The sequence below is a fragment of the Dermochelys coriacea genome, chromosome 25, assembly GCF_009764565.3.
Source record: "Dermochelys coriacea isolate rDerCor1 chromosome 25, rDerCor1.pri.v4, whole genome shotgun sequence".
Classification (NCBI taxonomy): Eukaryota; Metazoa; Chordata; order Testudines; family Dermochelyidae; genus Dermochelys; species Dermochelys coriacea.
Genome location: NC_050092.1, coordinates 12,492,695 through 12,517,214, shown reverse-complemented (window position 1 = coordinate 12,517,214; position 24,520 = coordinate 12,492,695). Strand labels below are relative to the sequence as shown.

At 58.8% G+C, this 24,520-nt stretch overlaps 2 protein-coding genes across 2 annotated transcripts in view; both read left to right on the top strand.

Annotated features, from left to right (window-relative positions):
- ADAMTSL5 (ADAMTS like 5) overlaps window positions 1-10,650 on the top strand; it is a 17,909-nt gene extending 7,259 nt beyond the window's left edge. Inside the window, exons 3-12 of the mRNA XM_038384120.2 lie at window positions 1,563-1,717; window positions 3,248-3,308; window positions 4,031-4,139; window positions 4,305-4,432; window positions 4,786-4,909; window positions 5,946-6,029; window positions 6,582-6,745; window positions 7,111-7,354; window positions 8,215-8,286; window positions 8,891-10,650. Coding sequence (XP_038240048.1) covers window positions 1,563-1,717; window positions 3,248-3,308; window positions 4,031-4,139; window positions 4,305-4,432; window positions 4,786-4,909; window positions 5,946-6,029; window positions 6,582-6,745; window positions 7,111-7,354; window positions 8,215-8,286; window positions 8,891-9,204 — 1,455 coding nt within the window. The 3' untranslated portion in view covers window positions 9,205-10,650. The remainder of the gene's footprint in view (window positions 1-1,562; window positions 1,718-3,247; window positions 3,309-4,030; window positions 4,140-4,304; window positions 4,433-4,785; window positions 4,910-5,945; window positions 6,030-6,581; window positions 6,746-7,110; window positions 7,355-8,214; window positions 8,287-8,890) is intronic.
- Window positions 424-24,520, top strand: LOC119848379 (CTD small phosphatase-like protein 3). The gene is made up of 12 exons (XM_043502681.1): window positions 424-430; window positions 1,560-1,563; window positions 16,920-17,101; window positions 17,277-17,411; window positions 17,759-17,873; window positions 17,962-18,067; window positions 18,234-18,320; window positions 18,974-19,036; window positions 19,557-19,636; window positions 19,717-19,843; window positions 22,131-22,226; window positions 22,809-24,520. Exons 3-12 carry the CDS (start codon window positions 16,939-16,941, stop codon window positions 22,869-22,871), a joined length of 1,035 nt encoding a protein of 344 aa, XP_043358616.1. The 5' UTR covers window positions 424-430; window positions 1,560-1,563; window positions 16,920-16,938; the 3' UTR covers window positions 22,872-24,520.

The following is a 24,520-nucleotide window of genomic DNA, read 5'->3' as shown; positions in this document are numbered from 1 at the left end:
AAAAGGAAGTATTTCTTCACACAATGCACAGTCAACCTGTGGAACTCCTTGCCAGAGGATGTTGTGAAGGCCAAGCTCATAACAGGGTTCAAAAAAGAACTAGATAAGTTCATGGTGGATAGGTCCATCAATGGCTATTAGCCAGGATGGGCAGGGATGGTGTCCCCAGCCTCTGTTTGCCAGAAGCTGGGAATGAGCGACAGGAGGATGGATCACTTGATGATTCCTTGGTCTGTTCATTTCCTCTGGTGCACCTGGCATTGGCCACTGTTGGAAGACAGGACACTGGGCTAGATGGACCCTTGATCTGACCCATTAGGACTGTTCTTATGTTCTTATGGGCAAAGGGAGCACCGGTGTAATAGATTCCTATCTATCTATCTACCTATCTATCTATCTATCTCATTCTCATGGTGGTGGCTGAGGTCTCGTGAGTCACACCCCTGCAGGGTGCTGGCATGTCCTCCCAATCCCCCTGGGGCTGCTTAGCCAAGGACAGTACAAGTAAAGGTATATCCATCTCCCCCCCCCGCCCACCTTTGGGGAAGTTCCCCTCCAGATCTGGCTCCGGACTTTCCAGCCTGGGGCTCATCACTCTTCTCCCCAGGCCGGTCCCTCCACCCCGTTCCGATCACTGTCTGAGAAGGACACTGGATAGCGGGACCGGAAGGGGAGACTGGCCTGGCTGTGGGGGAGCCAGGGGATGGGAAGCCAGGAAGGACTCTTCATTCCAAATGTCGTCGGAGCAGAGATAAAGCAGGCGCTGGAGGGATCCTGCAGGATTCAGTGAAAAGAGTGGAAGGGACAGAAACCAGAGAAGGAGACAATTACAGGTCTGGGGAGAGGGAAGGGGGTGATTTCACTGTGTGATGATAACTGTCCAGCAAAAATAAAGGGGTGGGGGTGGGGGAGATCTAAGATGTTGACTCCACCAGAAAAGCCATGTGGCCCGGACTTCCCCCACCCCCCCCGCCTCCCAATTCTTCTTGAGTGGCCCAAACTGGGCAGATCTCAGATCTTATTGTTACAGCTACAAGCCGCCCATGGCCTCCATCCAAACCGTGAATGGAAACCACACGCCTGACTCTGAGCTGGCGCCCCCCCCCATTGTTCACTTGGAAGCAGCTCTCTCCAGCGTGCTACAGCTGTGCTCCCCCCGTGGCGAGTGTCCCAGGATGCCCCACTGGCAGGGAGCCTGGGGGGCCGGTGCCAGCTGCGTGGCGGTTTCCAGGGGCTGTGTAACAAAATAACCGGGAAAGGTTCTTGGGGACCTGCCATCTCTGCACTGGGCTGGGTGTGTTGGCGACGGGGCAAAGGGAGTGGATGGACGTGGGTGATTCTCCCGGTGTGGAGTGGGGCGAGTATGGGGGGAGCAGATAGCCCCTCCTGGTGTGGGGTGGAGGAGGATCTGGGGGCAAACGGACTGAGGCACCCCTCCTGGTGTGGGTTGAGGGGCCCCTGTGGGAAATGTCGCTTGTATAACCGGAGGGGCCAGGGCAGGCCTGGGCTGGGAGGGACTGGCCCATCCGGGAGGGGTGACTTTGTCATCTTCCTTTAAGTAGGGGACAGCCAGCAAGACCCTGGCATTCGGCTTGGAACCTCATCCCCGCCATCGGCGCCAGCCAGGCCATGGGGAATGGACGCCCTGGGGAGGCTGGAGCGCCTGCTCCAGTACGTGTGGGGACGGCGCCTCCTTTCGCACCAGGAAATGCATCCAGTGAGTGGAGGATCCGGGGCTGGGGGAGAACCATGGGAACCCCTCACCATGTCGTGTGACTGTGCATGGAACAGGCATGACGGCGTCCTCCCCCAGGGACCAAACACAGGGCATCTCAGCCTGGTTATTACAGGGCCAGTGCTGATGTGGGGCACGGGAGAGGTCTTTGCCCTGGGTGCGAATGACCCCTCTGCAATGCACCCTGTTACAAAGCGACATGCACGTCTGGAGACCACCGGCTCCACTCTAGGCAGGCCCAGGAATCCACCTCCAGTTCTGCCCAAAGGCCGTCAGCCGAACCCTCTCACCTCCCTGCGCCCAGCATGGCCAGCTGCGCTAGTCCTGGGCAAAGGCTGGCCTGGATTCCATGGCCCAGCCGGCAGGGATCCAAGGAACAGGCTTGATTTCTCCAGCAGCCCGAAAGGTTCTCATGGAAAAATATTTTTCTCTGGGGCATTTCTGACGATTTTGCATTTTAATTTGGATTGAAACTTGGAGGGAGGGTTCTAATGACAAATGTTTGATTTGGGATTCCCCCCCCTTTTTTGGAGGGCAGGGTAAGGAGAATAACTATATTTTTAGTTAATCTGAAAAATTCCATGGGAAAATGTGGAAGGAAAGTAATTTTTTTGGGGGGGGGGAGGCAGGAATGTTCTGTATGTTCCCACCTGCACAAAATTGTGGATGAAATTTTTTAAGCTTCATTTGACATTTTGCATGGAAAATACACAGGCTTGGCCTGATTTCTAGGTGGGGAGAGAAATAAAAAAGCTTAAACTTGGGCAGAATAAGCTGCCCCCCAACCTTCCCCCTCCCCCCGTTATTCCTATCCCCACCCCCTCCTTCCAAGTGACTGGGCTCAACCTGACTCTGAGGATCAGACTAGATGATCCCAATGATCCCTTGATATCCATGACGCACACCCCGAGGGGTGTGCACTGGGGTACCAGTCCCCTTTTGGGGACTCCCGGCTGTGGCTGGGATCCCAGGCAGACACGGGCGGGGTGCAGACCTGTGGATTTGTCTGTGCCGGTTGGCCAGAGTCCATGGGTGAGTGGGTTCCTTATCTCTGCCCTGATTAGGCGGGGAGGCGTCTGGCGAGATCGGGCGTGATTCAGGGCACGCTCTGCCCTACTCCCCCAGCTCTCCAGCCTCAGCGGGGATGTCAGCCGAGCGTCTTGGCAAGCAGCAGCGCTCACCTTGGCTAGCCCCAGGAGGCCTGGCTGGCTGGGCAGGTGTCTGGCTCTGCGCCCTGCCTGGGATTTCGGGCACCTTTTCCTTCCCCCTTGTTTTCCTTTTATGTCGTGGTGGTGCCACCACACATTCTTCCAGCGAATGGTCGCAGCTCCCGCATCCCACATGCCACATCCCAGAATCCCTGCCCGGAACGGGCGTGGCAGAGCCAGCCCCGCCCCCCTCGGCTCCCTCCTTAGGGCACAGGGCCTATGATGGGACCCCGCCATTGCCCTGCCACCCAGATGGAAGGCCTGGCAGCTTGGGAGCTGCTGTCCTAAGGTGCTTTTACTGCAGGTTCCCTGAAGAGGAGCTGTGTGCAGGGGAGCCCCGGCAGTACCGTGTGTGCAAGCTGCACGTGAGTGTGCACCAGAGCAACGGCGGCTGGAGTGGGGGAGGGGTGCATCTGAACCAGTTTATATCCGCACTGTGTCGTCCCCCCAACACACGATGCCACAGCAACACGGAGCTGCCAGCTCAGAGCGAGGCACCAGGGTGCAATGGGTAGGGTGTTAGACCAGGACAGCGGGCACCTGGGTTCTGTTCCTGGCTCTATCACTGGCCTGGCTGGGTCCTGCCTCTCTGTGCCTCAGTTTCTCCATCCACTCCTTGCGTGAGCTTTGCAGCCCCCAAAGGGGTGGATGCTAGCAGCTGGCCGCTTCTCTGTCCCATCCCCTTGGAAGTTTGTCTGTCGCTGCCACAACTGGGTCGTGTTCCATCCTGTCTCGGTGGCAGAGCCCCGCGGTAGGTGGTTCCTTCCTGTGTTGTCCAGCCCAGCCCCTCTGCTGCTCTGATCTCGAGACTCACGTCTCATCTGACTCCCTGGAAAGACAGAGCTCAGGCATCCAGACCAGCACTGGGCATGAGCATTCTTCCTGATTCTGGGCCTCCTGCAGTTCCCCGCCCCTGCCACCTGCCCCATTTACAGGTGCCCCTGCCTGGTGCATTGTAACCTGCCCGCTGGTCTCTGCTAGTACAGACGGGACTCAGAGGCATTTTGCCATTCCTTTGCATGCCCGATGGCCAAAGCAAGGCGGGTCGTCCCCTGTGAGGCTGCAGCCCTGTGCCCTTCCCTTGCAGGAGTGTCCTGGCAGCTCGGTGCCCTTCCGGGCCGTGCAGTGCTCCCTGTATGACGGCAAGCCCATCCTGGGGAGCCAGGCAAGGTACCAGTGGGTTCCTTTTCATGGAGGTGAGTCCTGGGTTCGAATCCACCCCCACGGGGGCACAGCCATCCTGCTGCATCTCCGTTCTCAGCCTGGGGGCCCTTCTCCAGCCGCCCTTGCTGAACGGCAGAGCCTGCTAGTTTCCTGGCCCCTAAACTGGAACCGCTCCCATTCCTGGCTCTCTCCTCCAGCGCCCAACCACTGCGACCTGAACTGCCTGGCGGTGGGACACAATTTCTACTACACCTTCGGCAGAGTGCTGGATGGGACCCGCTGCAGCCCAGACTCCCCGGATCTCTGCATCAGTGGCCAGTGCTTGGTAGGGCTCTCTTGCTGCTGCAGGGCATGGGGCTCGTGGGAGGCCCCGGACTGGGACCAGTACTGTCTGCTAGTGCCTGGCGTACCCAGGCAGAGGGGGGGTTTCGCCCTGTGCCTGGTACCCAAGGGGTTGCTGACCCTGGCAACAAGGGATGCTGGATAAGGCTCACCCACCTCCCAGGCCCTGCATTCAGGGGACATAGGTGGGTGAGTTCCAGCCCTGGCAATGAGGGGAGGTGCCAGCACTCCGGGCTGACCCTGCCCCAGCTCGTTCTGGGGGTCGTCCTGTGCCGGGCAGGGATAGCTGGTGCAGCCGCCTCGCCCTTCTTGACGCCCACTTTCCCCTTCCACCAGACAGCGGGCTGCGATGGGATCCTGGGGTCCGGCTCTCGGAGCGATGCCTGCGGCCTGTGTGATGGCAGGAACGACTCGTGCCTCTTCGTGCAGAGGGTGTTCCGGGCCGCGCTCCCCTCCTCCGGTGATTGATTCTCCAGGGGTGAATGCTTTGGCTCTTGGCTTCAACGCTCCCTCTCTGTCTCCTCCACTGCACGCTCTGCCCCCCGCCCGTTGCCCTTCGGAGCTGGCACTTCACCAGCCCATCCCCTTCCTGCTCCGGGCACCATTTCCTCTTCCTGACACCAAGCGGGACAAACCCACTGGCCAGGAGGAACTGAGCGACCCCATTGCTCGACGGCAATTCACAAGCCTTGCAGTTGATAGAGTGGATGAGCTGGCATGGGGGCGGGGGGATGCTGCAGAGATGGGGACCAGCTCTGGCAACAGGAGGCAAAACCCCATTTGCTGTGGTGCCAGGCTTCAGTGCCCACCACGCCCCTCCCTGCACAGTAACAGCCTTGCTAGAGGCTTAGCAAATAATTCAGGCCCCCTTGAGTAGCAGCAGGGGAGGGAAGGAGGGTGCCCAGCCGCACGCTGGCACGGCCCAAGCAGCCATGCCCTAGTGATGCCAGGAGAAGAGGCCTGGCCCCTGTGGGGAAAGGGCTGAGCCCCCAGAAAGCTGCTTGGCTTTCCCCACAGGGCAGCGCCAGGGCAAGCTTCCTTCTACACCCCCAAAGCGTGTCTGAGCCCTGCCTCCAGGGGGACAGTGGGCCATCTGAGCCCCTTTCAGTCCTGGGCCTCTCCAGAGGCTGCTATTGAGGGCTTCCACCCAGGGTGGCCGTGATGGTGACTTCGGAGCTGGATTGGATGTGGTGACCCCTGGGAGAAGGGATCCCAAGGCCCATTGCCCCACTTAAGCCCCCCCCAGCCATCCAGTGCCCCCCATGCCTGCGTGTGCCTGTGAAACTGACATCCCACCAGCTCCAAACCACGCCGCAGCCTTCGCTTCCTTCCCTGCCCTGTACGCGAGTTGGGGGAGCCGTGCAGGACGAGCTGGCCTCTCGCTGCCCCTGGGGCGGCGCCGTTGGGTTCAGCCCACACATTGCTGCAGTGCCGGGAGGAACCAGCCTCCCACATGCCCAAGCTGTGCCCTGACTCCTGTCTCCCCGCCCCCATAGGTTTCTTTGGGTACAAGAACGTGACGAGGATCCCGGCAGGGGCGATGCGCATCAAGGTCACCGACTGGAGCCGCAATTACCTAGGTAGGAGGAGCCATCCCCATCCCATGGCCTCTTGTTAGCCCCGCCCTGCCTCACTTGATTCCGCCCCCCCACAGACCACATGATGATTCCACTCGGAGTGACTCTCTGTCCCGACAGTCGGAGTGGCGAGAGCGAGATTGTCCCTGATTGTGCTTGGGGAAGGTGCCTTTAAGCCAGAACCCAGGAGTCCTGACTACTGGAACCCCATCCCGCTCTAACCACCAGACCCCACTTCCCTCCCCAAGCTGGGAAAGGAACCCAAGAGTCCTGATTCCCACCCTGCCCCTGCTCTAACCACTAGACCCCACTTCCCTCCCCCTGCTGTAACCACTAAATCTTACTGCCTAGCCCAGCTATGCTGGGTTGGGGCCCTTTGTGCATCTTCCCCCCAGATGGCACAGCTACAGATCAATACCATTGCACCATTTGCAGCTTTACCCAGGTGCCTCTCCCCCACCCCCGAGCCCAGCAGACCCGCACACTGTGCCCCCCCCAGGTCCCCTCCCCAGTCCTCCCTCTCTCTTACTCAGGCCGCTCTGTGTCTCTCTGCAGCACTGATGAATGGGGAGCAGCAGTACGTGATCAACGGGGACTGGGCCATTGACTGGCCGGGCACGTACGAGGTGGCAGGCACCACGGTGCGCTATGCCCGGGACGCGGACAATCATGAGACCCTCGAGGCAGCCGGGCCAACAGAGGAGGATCTGCATGTCATGGTGAGGGGGGCTGGGGGAGAGAGCAAACTGGGCTTAGGGGCTGCCCCATCTCTGTCTCACCTTCACAGGCTGATCTCCCTGGTGCCCTGACAGCATAACACCCCAGGGACCCCGGTGCATGGGAGAACAGCCTTCCCCCAGCATGTGTGTAGGGTCACCCCTGAGTGCGGGGCTGCACACCCTGGTTTGTTATTGTAGGGTCTCCCCCGAGTGCTGCTGGGCTGCACACCCTGGTTCGTTATTGCAGGGTCTCTCTGGGGGACTGTTGTATGCCCCCGGACAGGTGGGAGCTGGGACGCCGGGGGCTCATGCTGCCTGATGGGTAGGCTCAAAGGCAGCTCTCCGTCTTCCCCCCTGCTAAGCAGGTCCTGTTCCAGGAGCCGAACCCGGGCATCGAGTACGAGTTCTGGCTCCCCAGGGAGCGGCATGGGCACCTCCAGGGTGACTCCAGCCCCCTGCGACAGCCTCAGCCCAGAGGGATCGACCTGGACCCACCCAGCGTGTCCCAGCCTGGGCCTTGGACCACACTGGTGCCCCCCACGCACCTCAGCATCAGGGACATGACCACAGAGAGGTCCCGGAGGGGACCCACAGACACAACGCAAACAGGTGCCTACTCTGTCTGGGTCTTCCCTCCAGGGCCCAGACAATAGACAGACAGTACCTTGATTGCCCCTGCTGGAGGGGACTGGGGCAGGATGCTACCCCTCGGGGGCATATTGCAGAGCCCAGGGGAAGCCACCTTGGCAGCAGGATCCTAGCTCTGCTGTGGGGGGCAGATATAGCACCATGGGGGTGGCGGGGCGAAGGCCAGGGCTAGAGAAGCGCCCCACCCCAGAGGGGCTCCAGACCGGGATCCGAACTGCAGTTCTGCCCTGGCCCCTAGTGCTCCAACGAGCAGAACCAAAGCCCCAGATCTGAGCCCCTATGGCCCTGGGAGAAGTTTGGATCCGGAGCTAAACATCCTCCTGGCCCCAGGCCCATTTGTCCATAGTGCTCCCCTGGCTGCTGGGATGTTGGACCAGCCCCGGCAGAGGGGCTGGGGGCTCTTGACACTCACTGCTCCCCAGCTGCAAAACCCCTCCTGGCCTGAACTGCCAGACCCTCTCCCACCATCCACACCCCGAACACATGGGAGGGCGGATGCGGGGGGGTCACTGGCACTCAGCTCCAGTCTGCGCCCCCCAGTTACCGGCACGGCTGGGCAGCCCCACAACGGGGAGCTAGAGGGTGTCGGGTGTATGTGTGTGTGTGTGTGTGTTTTGGGAAGAGGTTTCAGCCCCACTGTGCCCAGGACAGCAGACCCCCCCCTGCCCACCCAGCCCCACCCTTAGACACAACACAGCATCCCTCGGCCCATGGGGGCTTCCGCCATGGCTTGCAGCTGTTGGGCAGGGTAACAGGGTTGTCTGCATCCCCCCAAACGATCCTCCACCTCCCACCGACTGCCCTGGCTTTGTGCCCCATAGGGAGCTGCGGCAGGTGCCAGATGCCCAAGGGAAAGTCCCAGCGCATCCGCCACTACTGCCAGAGTGACTTTGGTAAGAGCCCCTGGCCCAGCCCCTTGTGGGGGGGCTGAGCGTGAACACGGCAGGGAGAGGGAGCCAGGGGCAGGCACAGGGGCCACGCGTGACTGGAACAGGCCACGAGACCCGGGAAGAGATACGGTGGGCACTGAGCTTGGCTCCACATTGCCTTTTTTTTTTAAAAAACTTGGACACCCGGGCTCCCCACTTGGGCTCGATCAGAGCTGGTGCCCCCTAGAAGGGAACCCCGTGTCCCATTCCCCAACACCCCCAGGGCAGCCAGTTCCCCGCTGTGGGGTGGATTGGAGCTGGCGCCCCTACAGGGGAAAGGCCTCATGTCCCATTCCCCACCCCCTGAGCCAGCCAGTCCCCCCATACTCTGGGGCCAGTTCGGAACTGGTACCCCCTAGAGGAGGAAGGGCCCCACATCCCATTCCCCAGCACCTCCCGGGCAGCCAATTCCCGCCGTGGGGTGGATTGAAGGTGACACCCCCTAGAGGAGGAAGGGCCCCATGTCCCATTCCCCAGCACCCCCAGGGCAGCTGATTTTCCGCCTGGCCTGTTGCTCCCATTCCGCCCCCTCTCCCCGCCCCACCCCTCACTCGGCTCTCGCCCGCAGTGTTCCGGGCCCGGATCCTGGCCAAGCGGCCGATCGGGCAGGAGACGCGCTACGACGTGCAGGTGAAGCACACCTATCGCAACCGCTTCCCCCTGGTGCACCGGGAGTACGTGTGGGTCTCCAACGCCTGCGACTGCCCCCCGCTGCTGGAGCGCCGCGAGTACCTGCTCATGGCCCGGCGCCACGTCAACTACGAGCACACGCTCAACCGCATCCTGCTGCAGCACGGCAGCTACGCCCGGCCCTGGTCGCCACGCGAGGACATGCTGCTGCGGGACATCGCCGGGCACTGCGCCCAGGGCAGGCCGGCGTGACCGGATGGGAGCCCCCTCCTGCAGCGGCGGGGGAGAGCCCAGCCGTGGACAGGGCGGGCAGGGAGCGGTTTGGGGGCGCCCTGACCCGTTTCCACCCAGCCCTCCCCCGTACATACTCGGCGTGAGGCCACAAAATCCAGGGCTCCCCTCAGATCAGCCAGTCTGACCAATGCTGCCTTCACCTGCCACTCGCCCCTGGGCTGGCTGGCTCCAAGGCAGGGCCCTGATGCAAGCACGTACCCCTGGCCTAAAGTCATCCCCTTGCTCCCAGTGCAGCCGGACCCTCACCTCGAGTGCCAGCCATGGGGGGTGAGGCTGGGAGCTGATGGGAGAGCGGCTGCTGAGATCAGCTTGGGACGGCAGTGGTGGAGGAAGGCAGAGGGCAATCGGAACGGGGGGATTTCAGTCTCCAGTCTCTCACTGATCCAGCCACGCTGCCCAAGGGGTAAAATGGGAGTGTGGCTTCACAACAGGGCAGGATGTTCGAGTCCACGCCTGGTGGTTGAGAGGACTCAGGACTTTAAAACAGTGCCTCCCTACAGGTGCAAATCCAGGCCATGAGCCTCACAGCAAGCCAGTTACTAGACAGTAGCCACCCTGCTCAGCCACCTTCCTGCAGCCTTGGCACTGCGAAATCCCTGCCAGGCAGGGTGCAAACAGAGAACCCAGCCATCACATCCACATCCGCTAGCATACCATGCACATGCTAGCGCACCATGCAAAAACACGCACACATGAGCCCATCATGCAAACACATGCACACACTAGCACACTATGCAAACACACACACACACACACACGCTCACTCTGCAGCCCCCACGTCCACGCCATGCATACCAGCACCCACCCAAGTCCCACCCCTCACACACCTAAACCCGTCTGGAGCGCCGAGCTCCCGAGGCAAAGAGTCTGTGTCTGTCTGTAATTAACCCCTCTCCCTGCCCCCGCTCCCTGGTGCAGGGCTGGGCGGCTTTTCTCCCTGGGGAACTGCTCTGAGTTGAGTCTCTGGGATCAGACACTGCTGCCCCCCGCCCCCTCCACACACACACTGATGCCAGCTGTGTGCTCCTCTCTCGGCTCTGCCCAGCAGTGATAACGCTTGAGTCCCTGGAATCCCACCCTCAAGCCCACGGGAGGTGCCCTGAACTCCATCTGCCCAGCCAGCCCCATTGCCTGGGCCCACCAGCACATGCTAGGCGAGCTTCCCAGCTGAACTGGGTCCTTGTTCCATCCTCACCCTGCCTGCTCCACTCCCTGCTCCTGCTGGGAGCCACACAGCCTAGGGCTGGGCTCCCAAGAGCTGGCACAGTGGGCATGGGCACACCATGAGATGGGCACCTGAGGGGGGTGGTACAGCCAGAGAGGGGTGGCCCCCGCCCGTGAGGGAGCTCCTAGGGCCAGGGCAGTCGGAGGAGGGGGCAGACAAACACAGCAGAACATGCTAGCAGGTGGCACATGCTGCAGAAGCAGGTGGAGGGGGTGTGGGCTCTGCAAGAATGGGCAGGGCATGTGCTGAGATGGGCCTCGCAGGGGTGGAGGTTCCTGGGACTGGGGGCAGAAGGGGAAGGGGTCGGAGATGTGCACAGCGGGAGGCGGACCCTCCCTAATGCCACCTGAATGCACTGCTAACCCAACACGTAGTCCAGACTTGCTGCTCCTCGGTGACGCTCACTCCCAGACCCTTGTGCAGCCCTCCTGCCTGCTTCCATCAGGGCACTGCCCAGCCTCTCACCTGGGGAGAGTCAGGCCAATGCAGGGCTCCCCTGCTGCACCCCATCCCTTCTCTGTGTTGTGTTTTTGGGGTAATTTATTTTTGCAAAATAAAATATGTCGCTGTGTTTTCAATTTAACCCTTTCTCCTCCAGTTTGGCCAAGTGCCTGAGCCCGTACCATGCCTGGCATGTCCAGGGCCCCTTCAAGGAATCCCCCAGCTCTCCACCAGCTGGCTGTTGGTGAAATGCAGCCACCTCTGGGCTGTTTAACTGCTGCTCTGCAGGGAAAGGAGGAATTCTGCATCCATTGGAGCCCAGAATGTCAGTAATGAGCCAGCATCCAGCCAGGGCAAGCACCAGTTCCTGCCTTTACATCTGCAATGATCCCAGAGGGGTAGGAACCTTGCTCCCGCACCCCCAACCCCACATCCCTTCCCATGGAGCCAATGCGTTCTCTGCTCTCAGATACCCGGGGAAGCACCTTTCCACACAGCACTGGGGCCTTACCCAGGAATTCCCTGGCCAGCTCCTGCGTTTACAGACGCTCCCTGGGGAGCTTTAAGGCCCTCCACGCAAAGTGGGCAAAGGCCTTAAAGCCTCATGCATCAGTGCTGTATGTGCCTCCCCCCCACCCCAGCTAGCATCTCCCTGCCACTCAGGGCTCCTGCCTCACCATCACTCTGCAGGAGCCCCTGGGTTGGGGGGGCCCTGCACCCCAGTGATTCCGTGCCAGCCTCATCTCAGGGCTCCAGGGCATGTCACCCACTGAGTCACAGCAAGGAAGTGGCAAGGAAGTAGGCAAGCCCCGCCTAGCTATCACTGGAGCCAGGGGCTGAGGCCTCCTGACTCATGACACTGATGGCTCTCTGTTTGCAAAGCAGCATTCCAACAGGCTCCCAGCCCGACTTTGCCATCCCAGCGAAGGAGCGGGGGAGGCAGAGAGGGAAGCACTGGACTGGGTAGAGCTCAGCAGAAGCCAGCGCTCTGGCCCTGCTCCCTTATCTGGAGCTATTTCCCGAAACAGGCGGCTTTATCTCCAGGAAAGGAGCTGGAAAGCCCCATCACAATTAACAGTGGCGGCAAGACTCGCTCCTTCCCAGCCAGCACACTCAACTCTCACCCCTAGATCCAAAGCGCCTGCCAAAGGGCAGCTCCGTCCCAGGATGACAAATCAACAAGGGAACAGGCTGTGAAATCACGGCTGAGCGGGGTCTGCATCGCAGAGGTGGGGCCTGGTCGTCCCTGGTGGATTTTTTGAGGCATGTGCTGTGGCCTTGACAGGCCTAGAGGCTTTGTGCTGTCAACAGCGCCTTTTGTTTGCCTTTCACCCAGGACAGCTGGAGGGTTCCAACCTCAATGAGTGTGAGAACGCCTCAAGAAAGAACTAACGTCAAGTTGCCATGAGAGAGAGCGGGATGTGTGTCTGAAGTCTGGGACTCAAAGGCTGCTGAACAACTGCACTTGGCTACTTGAGGCTGCAGGGTGCAGGAAGCAATTTAGTGTTGACATTTCATAGCTCCAGCCACTCCAGAGATGGCTAAGCAGGCTGCTGAAATGCGGCTGCTTCTGGGATGCCGTTGAGAGCGGATTCAGAGCACAGTGCTGGGCACTAGCAGGAAATGGGTCCTGAGGGTGAGATCTAGCAAGCTGTGGAATAGCCTCAGAAAGGATGGGCTGGCCCATGGCCCTGGGGAATTCACTGCAAAGGGAACCATCCTGTCCAGGGCAGGAGGATGCGGTAGCTGGGATCTGTTAGGCTTCCCATTGCAAAGCAGCCTGGGGCACTGGGGTTGTGAGTGCCCGGCAGAGAAAGCCCGTGAAACAATGTTGCCAGCTCTTGTGATCTTAACCTGAGTCTCACGATACCAGGTGCCTTCCTTGAAGCCCCAGTTCTTGGAGTCAGGTGATTGCATCAGACTCTGAGCTTGCATTTAAAACCACGGCATGTTTCTCACCTGCCAGGCTGCCCAGAAAGCTTGAAAAGGTGACACCCAGAGACTCAACAGCCAGGAGGCAAAGAAACCCAGCCCCACATTGTGAATTAAAAAAAATCTTGTGATCTTTAAACTAATCTAAGATGAGGGGGGAGGGAGTGATAAAGCCTTGGGATGTGTGATAATGCACAGCCATGCCCACCTGCTCACAGATGCACATGTGAAGGCTCATGAACATGCACCTGCATGAGTACAAACATGCCTGTGCACACGTGCGCACACAGATGTGCATGTATGCACACACATATACACGTGCGCACACAGATGTGCATGTATGCACACACATATACACGTGCGCACACAGGTATCCCCCCCTCCCACCCCTTCTTTCTCAGGCTCTGGCTGCAGTTTGAAATAATTCCCACTCCAGATCCCAGAGATCGCACCCTGGGCTGAGCGCAGGCTCCTGATGGCAGGTCGCTTGGCCACGAACCTGAGAGTGAAGCGGATGATTTTATGCCGGGCTGTTTATTTTGAGTCCTCCATGGAACATCCACCAGCATTTCTGGGGGCCTCTCATCCTCATGGAAAACACCCAGCCGCTCCCAAGGACACCTCACAGCTGGAGTGGGGCGCCCCCTGCGGGCTGTTTGGAATCTGACCGGCACCACAAGGACCACAGAGCTGGGCTCGGTGTGGGGGGCTCAGGGGCCGGAGCAATGTGTGTCTGACAGGCCCCAGGCACAGGGGTTTCATCTTTCCGTCCTTCTCCCATGTGAACCCTCCGCCACCAGCAGAATCAAAGAGGAAACGAGATGGCGTTGTCCAGCCTCCCCAGGACTCACAGATGCTGTGAGGAGCAAATCCACTTGTGACAATATTTGCAGTGAGCATGCGCCATCCCAGGAGCTCAGCCATTAACGCAGACCCACAGTCCCTCTGTGGGGGTAGATTGTCCCTGTTTTCCACATGGGGAAACTGAGGCACAGAGTGGGGAAGTGACTTGGTCACAGCAATACAGTGAGTCCGTGTCAGAGCTGGGGACAGAACCCAGAGTCCTGACTCACCATCCCCAACCACTAGCCCCTTATGTCTTAATTTCTGGTTTAGGTCAGAAGTAAAATGACTTTGTTGGGTTGTTACCCAGCCCAGCATGGACTTTTTATCGTAGCAGGGAAAACACCCCAGCAGTTGACAGGGCTGGCAGCTGCTGCTGCTGAATCCCTGGAGTGGGAGGTGGGGGTGGGACTGAGGGGCAGTGGCAGAACTGCAGGGAGGGGCTCCACACTGGATTAGGTCCCCGGGGGTCAGGATTGAGAGGCGTTGGCAGGGCTGTGGGGGGTGACCCAAGGCTGGAATAGCTACAGGGCCTGGGGGTCAGGATTGAGGGGTGTTTTTTGCAGGGCTGTGGGGGGTGACCCAAGGCTGGAATAGCTGCAGGGCCTGGGGGTCAGGATTGAGGGGCATTGGCAGGGCTGTGGGGGGTGACCCAAGGCTGGAATAGCTGCAGGGCCTGGGGGTCAGGATTGAGGGGTGTTTTTTGCAGGGCTGTGGGGGGTGACCCAAGGCTGGAATAGCTGCAGGGCCTGGGAGTCAGGATTGAGGGGTGTTGGCAGGGCTGTGGGGGGTGACCCAAGGCTGGAATAGCTGCAGGGCCTGGGGGGTCAGGATTGAGGGGTGTTGGCAGGGCTGTGGGGGGTGACCCAAGGCTGGAATAGCTGCCGGGCCTGGGGGTCAGGATTGAGGGGCATTGGCAGGACTGTGGGGGGTGACCCAAGGCTGGAATAGCTGCAGGGCCTGGGGGTCAGGATTGAGGGGCATTGGCAGGGCTGTGGGGGGTGACCCAAGGCTGGAATAGCTGCAGGGCCTGGGGGTCAGGATTGAGGGGTGTTTTTTGCAGGGCTGTGGGGGGTGACCCAAGGCTGGAATAGCTGCAGGGCCTGGGAGTCAGGATTGAGGGGTGTTGGCAGGGCTGTGGGGGGTGACCCAAGGCTGGAATAGCTGCAGGGCCTGGGGGGTCAGGATTGAGGGGTGTTGGCAGGGCTGTGGGGGGTGACCCAAGGCTGGAATAGCTGCCGGGCCTGGGGGTCAGGATTGAGGGGCATTGGCAGGACTGTGGGGGGTGACCCAAGGCTGGAATAGCTGCAGGGCCTGGGGGTCAGGATTGAGGGGTGTTGGCAGGGCTGTGGGGGGTGACCCAAGGCTGGAATAGCTGCAGGGCCTGCAGGTCAGGATTGAGGGGCATTGGCAGGGCTATGGGGGGTGACCCAAGGCTGGAATAGCTGCAGGGCCTGGGGGTCAGGATTGAGGGGTGTTTTTTGCAGGGCTGTGGGGGGTGACCCAAGGCTGGAATAGCTGCAGGGCCTGGGAGTCAGGATTGAGGGGTGTTGGCAGGGCTGTGGGGGGTGACCCAAGGCTGGAATAGCTGCAGGGCCTGGGAGTCAGGATTGAGGGGCGTTGGCAGGGCGAGGGAACTGGAATAGCGCTGGAAGCCGCGGGTCAGGAACGAGAGACCTCCTAAGACCCGTGTGGGTGAAGTTTGCAGGCACCTGCCTACGCTAGTGCCCCGGCCGGTGCTTTTAACCCCTCACGTTCCGGAGCCATAGCATGCACCCGTTAGAAAGCTGGGGTGCATTATTCGTTTAGTGCTTGAATGGTTGAGTCTCCGGCTCTGTGTGTTGGGCTGATTTTTTTTTTTTTTTAAAATAGCCCCCGTCCCTTTAAATGCACCCAGATTACCTGCAAACCCAGCTGGGCTGCGTTACTAACCAGCCCTGCCAATAAAACAATGTCCTGGGGGCTGATTCCTCTTCTGAATGTGCTGCAGTCCCCGGCCAGGTGAGTGTTGCCAGCACTGGGCTAGGCCTTTTCAGGCTTCAGGGAGACTTGAACAAAAATTGAAAGAAGACCCTGTTTGTTGCTGGTTTTCTGAAGCACCCTTCGCTGTATCGCCTGGTGCCAGTTACAGAAAGATGGAAGAGGCATCGGTCTCTTTATTTGAGCAGACAAGGCTCCCCCCCCCCCCCGCCTCTGGGCTATGCTTACACCTTGGGGACAGGGGGTTCACGCCCGGGCCAAGCGGCCGCTTTGAACTCGCGGTGATCCCTGCACCCGGGGCAGGCGGATGGCAAACCAAAGCCCTGGTCGCGCCCATGGGGGATGCTGGAGCAGACGTGGCTGCTAGGGAGGGCCAGGTACCAAAGTGACTGTACCGTTCATCTCGGCTGGCGCTAGGGCCATGTGACCCCTTCTGTCTGGGGCAGGCCCGGCAGTGACAAGGCAGCCATGACGCCTCTGCCTCCCCATCACCGCGGCTGTGGGCCCCCCTGCCTGGAAGCGAGCCTGCCCCTGTCCAGAAGGCGATTTGGGCTGTGTTGATTCAGTGGCCTCTCGGCTGCGGCTCCCAGCCGGGGCCCTGGCTACGGCCGCGTCCGTGTCGCCTCGCCGGGCCTGGCGGGCGGCTCTCCCCTACCCGGCCTGGGTTGGGGCTGTTGTAAAATGGGGGAGGGACTGATTCTGCTTCCTCTGGGGGTCCTGGCCCCTTTCTCCCTCTAAATGGCTCAAAAGGCACTTGCTAGGTGCCCCACTGGCTGGGCCTGCTCCTCTCCAGGCACCTCCATCTCTGTAACCGGGGGCGACTGTCCCCCAAGCTCTGCCACAGGTCCTGGGCGCAGCTAAGGCCTTGATCGCTTGGGCGAGTCTCTTGCGAGGGTCTTTTTATGGAGGGGATTAGAGGGGTGTTTCCCCCAAAAGCATTAGCTTAAGATAGGGGGAAATTCCCCCCCCCCCGCATCCCTGGAGCCAGTTAACAATTCACTGTGTGTGCTGGGGCTTGCACTTTCCTCTGAAGCATCTCGTTCGGGCCACTGTCGGAGACAGGTCCCAGGTCTGATCCAGTCTGGCAGCTCCAACGCTGAGGGTCAGTTACTGTTCGCAATGTGCTTTGAGATCCCTGGGGTCCTGGCGCTGGAGAAGGGGCTGAGCTTTCTTGAGTCTCTTCCCGCTGACCGCTAACAATGCAGGGTGGGTTATTTGAAGGGTCTGGGTGGTTCTGTCTCCTCCACCGCCCCCAGCTGCCTGTCTGCACCATGATGCTGCGCTCGGGTAAGATCACGCCCCGGTTGAAGAAGCCCTTCAGCCCTAGAGAGACCAGTGGCGATGTGGAGGATCTGGGACCCCCAGTTCGGAAGGCAAGCGCCCCCAGAGGGGGGAAAAGCCGGGGGAGAGGCTGGCGAGAGGATGGCCCTACAGGTGAGGGGGCTCAGGCTGGGGAGGGTGGTGTTCCAGAGCTCCCCCACATCCCCCATGGGCATTGCGTGCCTAGCACCTTGCAGAGCTGATGCCTTGTGCTGATTCTTCTGTGGGTCCCCCCTCCCCATTCCACCTCCTATGGGCTGTAACCGCCTGGCCCCTTTGCCTCCCACAGAGCCCGTGTCCCCGCTGACAGGAAGGGCCCTGAAGGTGCATTTCGAACAGTGCCCATCCAGCCCAGCAAGCAAGGTGACTTCCCTCCATGGCCCACTCCTGGGTGTCATCTGCTTCTCTCCCCTGGGGGCGGAGGGTAAGTGAGGCTGGCTGAATTCCTGGGCCCCTGATGACTGGGTGCTCCTGTGCCCTGCCTCGGTGCTGGGCGTGAGACGGGCTGCCCCAGCAAGGGCGCTCGGGCACTGCCTGCCCTCCAGGAGCCCTCAGGCAGCAGCTGAGTGTGGGGAGGTCCAGGGTTCGGTCTGGGGGGCCACTGCCGGTGACTCTGGGGATTGTTTTTGTGCTGCATGGACATTGACTGGACTGGGTCCCCTCAGCCCCAGCCTGCAGGCTCTGGGTGCTGCCCCATTGGTTGCCCCAAAGTCCTAGTTTGTCCCCATTGAAACTTAGGGCCATCTTGAAGCCAGGCCTTTCTCCCTACAGAGCCAGAGAGACCTCGGGGGCAGAGAGGGAAGCCCGGGGCTCAGCCTACGGGTGGAGTTGTGTACTTCGGGAACCTCCCACCGGATGAGCCAGAGGAAACCAATATCTTGAGCCCGTGAGTATGGGGTGCTCCCTGGGACAGGGAGGGGATGGCTGTACCCCTGAAGCTCCAATCCCCTTTCTCTGCTTCCCCACCTATCCAGCTTCATCCACAAGGCCCTGCCCCCCAGGTCCAGCCAGAAGCCCCCCAGGAAAGAAACTCCCATCAAGACCCGCAGCACCCCTGAGAGCACGCTGGTCCTGGAGCTGGTGAGCTGGGGCGTGTCTCTGCAGGGATCAGGCCCGTCCTAAAAGAACCAAATTCCCACCATGGGCCTGGTGCCAGCTCGGGGTGCTGCTGGGGGGGGGGGGGGCTCGCGTGTGTGTGTGTGTGTGGGGGGGGTACTAAAAGCAGCTCTGCACTCACTGCTTGCAGGAGGGGACCTTGGTCTGCTGCTCCCTGACCTCCAGCCAGGACGCCGACTGCACCTTCCTCACAGACTTCCAGGCAGACACTTATCGGGTTAGTGCCCGGCAGGGGCTGCCGAGCAGCCTGGGGTGTGATGGGGGCAAGGGGGGGGGCGGGGAGCTGGAGGGGCCCTTGGAGGTGGCAGCGAGGAAAGAAGTGGGGAGATCGGCCCGCTCCTCAACGCGCCCCCGATCCGGCCGCTAGATGGGGCTCGAGAGCCGTGTTTAACCTGGCCTCCCGGCCGCGGTCCTTTCCCGCAGCCCTCCCGCGCTGATCAGGCTCCGTGGCCCTCCCCGGCCGGTGGGAAGTGGGGGGGGGGGGGGGGGGGGGAAGAGAGGGAGGGGGTGGGGAGAACTTTCCCTTTCCATCTGCAGTGGCAGTAGCTCAAATCCAAACCGCAAGAGCCACTGATCCTCCTGCTTCAGGGCGCAAGCTGAGCCTGCATGGGGGTCAGGAAGGAATGGGCTTACGCTGCGCACCAAGGGACTGGGCCATCCTCTGGAGCCAGCGGCTCCTGGAGACCAGATCCGCAGCTCGTCGGGCCTTTGAGCTGACTTGCTGCCTCCTCTGTCTCTGGCACGGAATGAGAAGCCCTTGCTGGAGGGGTTTGGTTTGGGTCCGGGGCGGGGGGTGTGTTTGTGGTGCAGGGGATGGAGGCTGGACCCATTAATACAGATCCCTGCTTCCTGCCCCCTGGTTTCCTTGAGGTTTACATGAAGCTGCGCCCCCACGTGCAGGAGTTCCTGGAAACTCTCTCCAAAGCCTACGAGGTACCTGCTGGGCCCCTGGCCTCCCTCTCCCACAGCCAGGGCGCTGCATGGATGTGCTTGTGGGGGGGGGGTGTCGCGCCATGCCAGGAGGTGTAAGGGAGTAATGATGCTCGCTGTGTGGGAGGAAGGGATGTGCTGGGACATCTGCAATAGGGAGAGGACTCAGTGCAGAATCCAGATTCAAAGCCAGGATTGAATTCGGAGGTCCGTGGGCTTGTCTGGATGGGTTGTGAGGGGAGGCCAGCTGGGGGCTCATCTCTGGATTGAAGAGATCTCTGGAATTACTGGGTCCCAGGGTCAACCTCCTCTCTGCCATTGGCTCCCTGTGTGACCACGTCGGTTCATCACCCTGTTCCTACGGCTCCACATTGGTAACGGCCGATGATGCTCCTGAGAGGGGAGGGTTGTGGATATGGGGGTGGGGGTTGAGTTGGGGCTAACGCCATTCATGTCTGGGAGCTGCTCAGGCATGACCGTGCGGGAGCCACTCCCAAGCCCTGCTCGCATGCTCTTCCCCCAGATCTTTATCTTCACCACTGCAGAGCAGGACTACACAGAGAAGATCCTGGATGTCCTGGACCCTCAGAAGAAGCTGATCAGGTGACTGTCCCAGCAAGAAGTGCATGTCTCCTTCCTGCCCCGGCTCAGACTCTTATCCTGCCCTGGCTTCTCCCTCCCAGGCACCGCCTCTATCAGCAGGACTGTCTCTGCCTGCAGGGTTATTACGTGAAGGACCTTTCCATCCTGGAGAGAGACCTGGCCAGGACAGTGGCCCTGGATGATTCCCTCCAAGGATTCCCTTACCAGGTAACTGGGGGGCTGTTGGATGCAGCTGGCATGGCTCTGCCTGCACAGGCTAGAGGTGAGCTCTCCGAAGACAATGTGACCCTCTGCCTGCTCACCCCCATCTGGTGCCATGCAGCGGGTCAGAGGTCTTTTCTCCTCCCCCCCCCACCTCCCTTGGGGAGAGGGGAGTCTTGTGTTATGGGTCATAGGTGAGACGTGCTTGCTGTCAAAAGCATAAGAGGGTCATTTGAGCCCCTTTCATCCCCAAGGTTCCTATGGTGCTTTGCAAACAGTCGCACCTGCCCCCCCCCACTGCTGGAATGCAGCTGCTTCTGGGGTGGGATGCAGCAGCTAAACAATAGCAGCCTAGCCTTGCTGGGTGAAGGTAAGACTTGCCCCATGTACGATTGCCCCAGCATCCTGGCTGGATTCTACCCTCTGCCTCTCTGACATTCTCCTGAAAGCAGACACCCCAAGTGCCAAGGGCATTAGAGACCACAAGAGGTTGGGTCCTTTAGTTCTTTAGCCTCATCCTAAAGACCAGGGTCTCCCATGCTTGATCCTATCCCTGCACCCTTCCCTGCTGAGGTCCTGCTGGGGGTGTTTGTTTGTACATGGCCATGCCTGACCATCAGTGGGGATAAAGACGAGAGGAAGCAGGATTTTGGAGAGGGGTTCCCCCCTAGCTCTGCAGAGCATCAGGAGTCTAGAGAAGCCGATAGCAAGAGGCCAGTGTGGCTCCATCAGAAGTTCTTTAATGACCTGAAAACCAAAAAGTAATCCTACAAAAAGCGGAAATGTGGATGAGGTGTCCAGACAAATCACACGTGTGGATGAAGTCCGAAAGGCTAATTCCCAAACTGTTATGCCTCGCAAGGGACATGCGAGGTTCTATAAATACACTCTGGGCAGGAGAAAGACAAAGGAAAACGCAGCCCACTTAGCGGGGAAGCAGAGCTAATAAGGGATGACCTCAAGAAGATGGAGGTGTTTGTTTGTTGCTTATTTTGTTCCTTTCTTGGCTAGAAAGGTGAGTTGTGATCAGATGGTTAATACTGCACAATTAACATACCAACAACGAAGGGGAAGGAATACAAGTCACATGGGGAAAGAGCAGGTTAAAGAATAGGTAGCTACATTCACATTGGCAGGGCCTGACAAAATTCACTCTAGGGTCCTTAAAGAACCAGCTGAAGCAATCTGAGACCCGTTAGCAGTTCTCTCTGGGGACTCCTGGAGGATGGGCAAGATCTTGGAGGACTGGTGTACAAAGAGGACCCAATTTTCCACTGAATGCATCCGATGAAGTGAGCTGTAGCTCACAAAAGCTTATACTCAAATAAATTTGTTGGTCTCTAAGGTGCCACAAGTACTCTCTTCTTTTTAAAGAGGACCCAAGAAGTTCTGGACCCAAGAAGTTCTAGACCACTCCGCCTCGCTTCACTCCCCAGAAAGATACCAGAACCAAATTCTAAACACTAAGTTTGTGAGCACATGGAGGATAATAGCTAGCCTGGATCTGTCCAGAACAAATCTACCGAACCAACCTACTGTCCTCCTTTAATGGGGTTACTGGCCTAGTGGATTTGGTGGGGGGGGGGAGAAGGAATAGACATGATGATGGATGGGTGTGGGCGTGTGTGTGTGTGTGTGTGTGTGTGTGTGTGTGTGTGTGTGGCCTTTTAAAAAAGGCTTTTAACCATCTCACCTGAAACTCTCAAACCCAGGAAATGCAATCGAGAGGAAATTGCTAATGGTTGGGGTGCAACTGATACCCAAGTTGCTATCAATGACTCACTGCCCAAGGGGGAGCATGTATCTAATGGGTCCTGCAAGGCTTCAAAGGGCAGTGGTGGAATCCCCATCAGTGCAGGTTTAACTGGTTAGACAAACACCCCTCAGGGATGGTTTAGGTTGACTTTGTGCTACCTCAGTGCAGGGGGGTTGGACTTGATGAGCTCTTGAGGGGAGGGGGGGAACGGAGGGATAGCTCATGGTTTGAGCATTGGCCTGCTAAACCTAGGATTGTGAGTTAATCCTTGAGGGGGCCATTTAGGGATCTGGGGCAAAAATTGGGGATTGGCCCTGCTTTGAGCAGGGGGTTGGACTAGATGACCTCCTGAGGTCCCTTCCAACCCTGATATTCTATGATTGAGGTTCCTTCCAGCCCTGCACCTCTAGGAGTCTACACTTTCTCCCCACTCTTGCCCCTGAATTTCTAACCTCTCAGCGTTCCCCTAGCTAACTGCGGCCTGGCTGGCAGGACTGCTTGGTTCTTGCACAGCCAACACTCCTTTCCTTTCTGCAGATTTCCAACTGGATCCCGATCTCTGGTTGGCTGGGGGACCGTCAGGATGAGGAGTTGCTACACATCCTCCCGCTGCTGGGGAAGCTTAGCCAAGTGGTAAGGAGACGAGCGTGCTGAGCCAGCTCGGTCACTATCCCTCTAACCCAGTTGACCAAGGGGCTGGACAGGATCTCGATCGTTCTTGCCTTTCATGGGCATTGCCCCTCCTCAGGGCTCAGATGTGCCCTGTTTTTATGGAGACAGGCCCCCAGATGAGCAGTGACCTGGTTCCTAGTGCCACTCCACAGTGCTAATCTAGGGTTATTGATCTACCAATAAAGTGGCCAGATCAGCTCCTATTACCCTCAGGAGTCAGTGGTGCTGAGCATCTGTTTAGGAAATAATGCCCCTGTAACACAATGGCAGAACATGCCACATCTTCCCCCATCCCCACCAGGGGCTGGTCCACTGAAGGAGAAGAGCCTGTTGGCAGAGTTACTTGAGCAGTAGCGGGAGGTCTGTGTTGCAGTGCTGGAGGTCCCAATCTCAGACTCCCCTGCCTTGTGGGGGATCCTTGTGAGCATTGTACACCCCACCTGCTGTGCTTCACTTGTGACGAAAGAGGTGCTGGGGCTGAGCCCCAGCCCAAACAAAGCACTGCCCACCTGAGCTATCCTGTTTGAAATCCCTCTCCCATAGGGTGATGTCCGTACCGAAATCCGGAGGAAATACCGTCTCTGCAGGCTACTGGCTGTAGACTGATGTCTGCCCAGGGACTAGGTGCAGAGGGGAAAACCCTTCCCAGAAGTCTGTCCTGATGGGCTGCTCTCAAAGGTCCCAGGCACAAAGCTTGCAGCAATGCAAACGTTCGCTCTCCTCCTACCTACTCTCTCCTTCTTCACATACACCCAGCTGGGAAAACTGAGCTTGGCAACCTAACGTGAGCACAGAGGGCAGCTTCCTAAAGGGGAAATCCAAGTCTGACCCCCAGCTTTCAAGAGCTACAGTTCAGAAGTTTAGTGCCTTTGAGTATCTCAGTTTTGGGGGGTCCAACTTGAGAACCTCTTAAAGAAGGCTGGGTTGTTTTTTACCCACCCTCTGACAAATCAGGCCCCTTAAATGTGTCCTAGATGGGCACCTGGACTCAAGTTAATTAAGAAAAATCTTGGTGTGTATCTTAACCCAACAAAGACTCTTCGAAAACTTCCCCTTTACTTAGTGCTCTTCAAACTAGGAGGAGACAAAGGAAGCTTCCTGCTGCAAAGCAACAACTTCCCTGCAGACCTTTGCAACCCAAGCATTGCAGCAAGGTCCCAGTGCATGAGAACCTGAGTGAAACAGACTAGAAACAAAAGTTGAAACTGACCAGCCTCTGAGCTGAGAGAAACACAAATGGCTGAAGGTAAACTCCACTTAAATTCTATTGTCACCTTTGTATTAAGCTGGGCTGTTTTGTATTGGCTTTGAAAACAGTGTCCTTAAAACTGTTCTTTAAAAAACAGTTTGTTCAGCCAGAGGACTGCATTTAAGGCTTGTTGTTCCAGAATGGCTACAGTCTAGTATCTGAGTATGCTGGGCCCCAGGGCAATGGTCGCTGGCTTGTGCAGCTCTGCCCACTGCTAAGATTTCTCTCATGGTGCATTCACACCTGCTTCTTGTCTTTTTGTAGCGCGCCTCCTGAATTCTTCCAACTCAGCACTTCCTCCCCCTGCCTTAAAACAACTCAAGGCCTCACTCTTGTCCCAGGGTGGGTCAGTGGAGAGCAAGCCAGGCTCTCCCTGTAGTCATTCCGGGGACTGACTGAGTATGGGTGGGTCCTGATGGGAGAGCTGAGCTGTACCCAGGGAAGCAGAGAGGGGAATTTGCAGCCAGCCTTGGCTTTCAGTTTTCAATCTGTTGCATGCCCCTGTCTTGCCAACATGCCTCCCCCTGCCCATGCTGGGAACTGAGCCACTTGGGTGAGCAGGCTGGCATAGGCAACCCTGGGAGCTTGGCACTCTCTGATCACATAGGCTGGGTTCTGCAGTGAGCCACAGGAACTTCAAAGCCGTAACAGCAGCTAGTGCTGCGTTCAGCAAGGCCATCCCCAGGCCGAGGAGCTGGGGTGGGTCAGTGGTCGACCATGCAACTCAGCTGGGCCAAGTAGCTCTTTCCAGGCCAAATGTTGGTATTCTTCCCTCCCTGCCCCCCAGACACCTCCCTCATGATCATCCATGTGCAAGGCTGGTGTGTAACCCTTGTGCCTGGCTCTGCTGAGCCTGGGGTAGAGTTAGAGAGATTGTGTTTTGGGTCCTCTCCCTGTTTTAAGAGCTGTGGGCTGAGATTCCCAGCTGGACTCTTGTAATTTTGTTTGAAAAGTTCTTTATTTGTAACCTTGTTTGTCTAATTAAAAAAAACCACCATCAACTGCT